Genomic DNA, 3,671 nt, shown 5'->3' on the forward strand with positions numbered 1-3,671 from the left:
TACATACATCTGAATCTTTAACATTATTAACTGACAGTTAGTTGACTATTCAAAATTGTAAAAAATAGACTAAAATAGTTGAAGTTTTATAATTTTAAAAATCAAAACAGTATTTTTATATAATTTTAGAAATAAATTAATGCGTAATCATAATGTTTAAGACTAATTTAATATTCTAATGATGGGATCAATGATGATATGATATGGAAAGAAGCGGGAAGCACGTGACCCCAAAGTTTGTAAAACGATATAAAATGTCCACTCTTTCTTTCTCCTCCTTCGCCGATCTTGTCTTCGACTTTGTTACAACTGAAACAACACGCTCTGTTAGGTGTGTGACTGTGACAGTGACGCTCTCACTCTCACTTGAAATTTCACGCGCTCGCATTTCAATTTCGTTTTCTCAATGTGGCAACTTTTCTTAGCTCTTGCAGTGGCCGGATCCACCGGTTTAGCCACCAAGCACTTCCTCAACCCCAGAAAAAACGACAACGTTGAGAACGCCGATCTTGCCGACACGAATGCTTTTGCGTTTTATGAATCTCGGTTGGGAAGCGATTCTCAGACGCACGATCGTGATGGGGTCTTCACGTTTTCCAGTCCGCAGTCTCTGACACATGATGGGCCTCCATCGCGGCCCAAGAGTAAGCGACGCTGGGCCTCCAAGAACGGAGTTAGGGTTCCTAAGGTTGAGGATGCAGAGGTGCGATCAGGGCAGAGGAAGAGTGGAAGGAGATTGCACTTTTGTTTGAAGAAGAGGAAAACTAACAGGCATTTTGCTGCAAAGGTTCCGCTTTGTTCTTCCAAAGGTTAGAATTTAGATTAGTGTTTTCCTAATTCTTAGTTCTGTTTATGAATCTTAGGTTATAATGTTTATGGTTTATAATTGAACCCAATAAGGGAAATTTTGTGTGAGAAAATTCAAATGGGTGGTGAGCTTGATAGCAAAAATATTTTATGGCATGATTGATGGAATATAAAAGATGAAAATTTTATTGGGAATTTCACTGCATAATCTCTTCATATTTCGTTTTTAATTTGGCTTGTTTGTCAGCCATGATGCTCTGTTCTTTTGGCTATGTTGTTTGCAGTAAGGTCTTTTTCTTTTAAAATATGAAATCGCGTTGTTCTCAACCTGCGAAAAGTGAATATGGCTTTGCATTGTATCCTTCAGATAACTTCTCAATTGGTTGGGGACTGTGCTTTGGCATCATGTATATGATGTCAGCTGGAAAAGCTGAGATCAATAAGGTGAAAAGGACCATGGATGAGACTATTAAACTTGTTCGGGAACTAAAATCTGAGCTCAACAGAAGGAAATCATTGCCTGCTCTTCAGAATTTGGATTCTGTTGGCAATGTTGACACGAACTCTTGCAAAATAAGTAGCAGGCATGAAGTGATGCTCAACAAGACAAACAGCAAGCTCAGAGACACTGATGTCAGAATTTGGAGTCCTGGTGTAAATGACTCTGGTGAATGTGGAAGTAGTGCTCTTACAGAAGAACCAGAACCAGGGGTTCTGGAAATGGATCAACTGGAAGCAGAACTTGAGTTTGAACTCCAAAAGCTTTCCGGGTGTACTGTTGACAGCCCTTACCATGAAGAACTAAAGCCAAAATTAGATGAGGTGAATTTCTTGGGAGCATTCTTTCTTTTGTGTGTCACACTCATAATCATAATATTAAATTTGGCATCTATGCAGTCTGCGGGATGCAGATACAATGCAGTTTTTCTTTTTCTTTTTTCCCTCTTTCTTTTTGATCACCCAGGCTTTGATGGATTTTCTTTTTGAGTAATCCGTTTAACCATTCTAATTGTGTGGTTGTTCTCATTTCTTTTGTTTCCAGCGTGGACAGTACTTCTTTGCTCCATGTTTAATTGATCATTCAAATTGCATGACTGCTCTCATTTTTCTAATTTCCAGCATGTCCAATTTTTTGCTCTGAACTCCTCTTCTTGAGTTATCTGTTTAATTAGCCATTCAAGTTGTATTATTGCTCCCATTTCTCTTGTTTCCAGCGTGTGGCTGTGGGCAGTCCACTTATGGTTTACTAGAGAAAGCAATCTAAACTCATAGCATGTAAAATGTTCTTTTTCCAGAGATAATTTAATCAATCTATGTGTTGCCGTCCTTTGTGCGCATGTGTGTGTTGATAATACAGTATTTCATGAATCTTCTCTTTATATTTCATTGGAGAAACATGCTTTTTGACTGCCTAAATCTTGTTAATCCTTGGTCACTTTTGACCGCAGCTTGGGGGAGTAACCACTAGCTCTTGTAGTCCACATTTTTCCATATCCAATTTTACTTGGTTGAGTAACCTTTTGCCTTTTGATTTCATTTGGGTTTGATCAATAAATTCTGTGCAGCTTGAAGCTCCAAACGAAGGCTCTCATGGAACAGATGACTGGAATTTAAATTATTCTGAATCTCATGGAGTGTCAGCATCTGAATTGCATCAGAAACTAAGCCACTTGCTGATAAAACAGCAAGAAAATCAGATCTTGGAGCTAGAGTCTGAACTGCACCAGGCTCAATCAAATCTGCATGCGAAGGAAGCTGAACTCCAGGCACTAAAGGACTGTGTCAAGCATCTCACTGAGCTCTCGCTATCCACTGTTTCAGGCATAATTACCTCTAGAATAATGATACACGCTTCATGCTCTCACACTCCTCATAGACTTGCATGTTTGTCTATGGATGACATTTTGGTGGCCCCATTGAAACTTATTTTGAATGATAAAAATGAGTTCATCTTCGGTTTGTGGGGAAAAGTGTCTATACAAGTGTTATTTTCATTATCTCTATTGTTGATCGTTTTTATTTCAAGACAATTCCTTGTCGCTTTACCTCCTTGAAGCTGTATTTTTAAAAAAATTCATTTTGCATAACAAAACTTGATTTCCGCAAGCTGTCTCTCTGACTCTAGTAATTTGTTTCTCAGATGATGAAACTCAGCCTCTCATTGATCTAAAGGGAACAAACGATGGGGGCAACAACATGGACTCTGAATTAAAACATTCAATTCTTGGGGCCAAAAGACCTATGGATTCCGAATCCTGCTCATGTTACGTGTGAAACCACTCTGACCTCTGCTGACTTACAATTGTAGTACTGTACAAGGTATATAAACAATTTTAACTGCAGTTGGATAAAATGGTAATTAGGCAACTTCCTTCCATATTCAACCTAATTCCTTGCCTTCTGTGCTATATGTATAGATTATTTTGGTAGATGTATTAGTATAACATTTAGCAACTCGGTACTCGGAAACCGATAGTTCATAATTTTATAGGTGCCATATAACATCAACATGTTCCATATTCATTTTTTTAGAATACATGTGTAGCTTGGAGCGGAGCCCATGTTAGTGCTATATGTACTACCAACTATGAACATGTGAATTTTATTATTATATTTAGTAATAGATCTGATTATTTGAATTTTGTCGCGTACTTTTTGGAGCTGAACTGAACTAAACTGAATTGAGAGTGATTCCCAAGTGATTTTAGGGCCCATTCGTGTTTAAAAGTCAAGCTATTATATAAGTGGCAGCAAGAAAAAAGGGATGCTTCAGCCTTTTGTTTGACTTTTGGTTCTCTTGTTGGGAGATTATGGGTCAGTCCACTTTATAGAGTCATGTCACTCAAAAGTAGGATTACACTGCC

General features: G+C 38.1%; 1 protein-coding gene across 1 annotated transcript; it reads left to right on the forward strand.

Annotated features, from left to right (window-relative positions):
• Positions 1 to 406: 406 nt before the first annotated feature.
• Positions 407 to 3,081, forward strand: LOC113870793. The gene is made up of 4 exons (XM_027507254.1): positions 407 to 809; positions 1,175 to 1,629; positions 2,373 to 2,763; positions 2,948 to 3,081. Exons 1-4 carry the CDS (start codon positions 407 to 409, stop codon positions 3,079 to 3,081), a joined length of 1,383 nt encoding a protein of 460 aa, XP_027363055.1.
• Positions 3,082 to 3,671: the final 590 nt, after the last annotated feature.

The sequence above is a fragment of the Abrus precatorius genome, unplaced genomic scaffold, assembly GCF_003935025.1.
Source record: "Abrus precatorius isolate BTA unplaced genomic scaffold, Abrus_2018 Scaffold7, whole genome shotgun sequence".
Classification (NCBI taxonomy): Eukaryota; Viridiplantae; Streptophyta; class Magnoliopsida; order Fabales; family Fabaceae; genus Abrus; species Abrus precatorius.

Excerpts from the sequence above, each read along its gene's own strand:
- LOC113870793 (XM_027507254.1), top strand. The coding sequence starts at position 407 with ATGTGGCAACTTTTCTTAGCTCTTGCAGTGGCCGGATCCACCGGTTTA. Across the intron at positions 810-1,174 it reads TCCGCTTTGTTCTTCCAAAG|ATAACTTCTCAATTGGTTGG; the intron begins GTTAGAATTTAG and ends TGTATCCTTCAG. Across the intron at positions 2,764-2,947 it reads TAAAAATGAGTTCATCTTCG|ATGATGAAACTCAGCCTCTC; the intron begins GTTTGTGGGGAA and ends TTTGTTTCTCAG.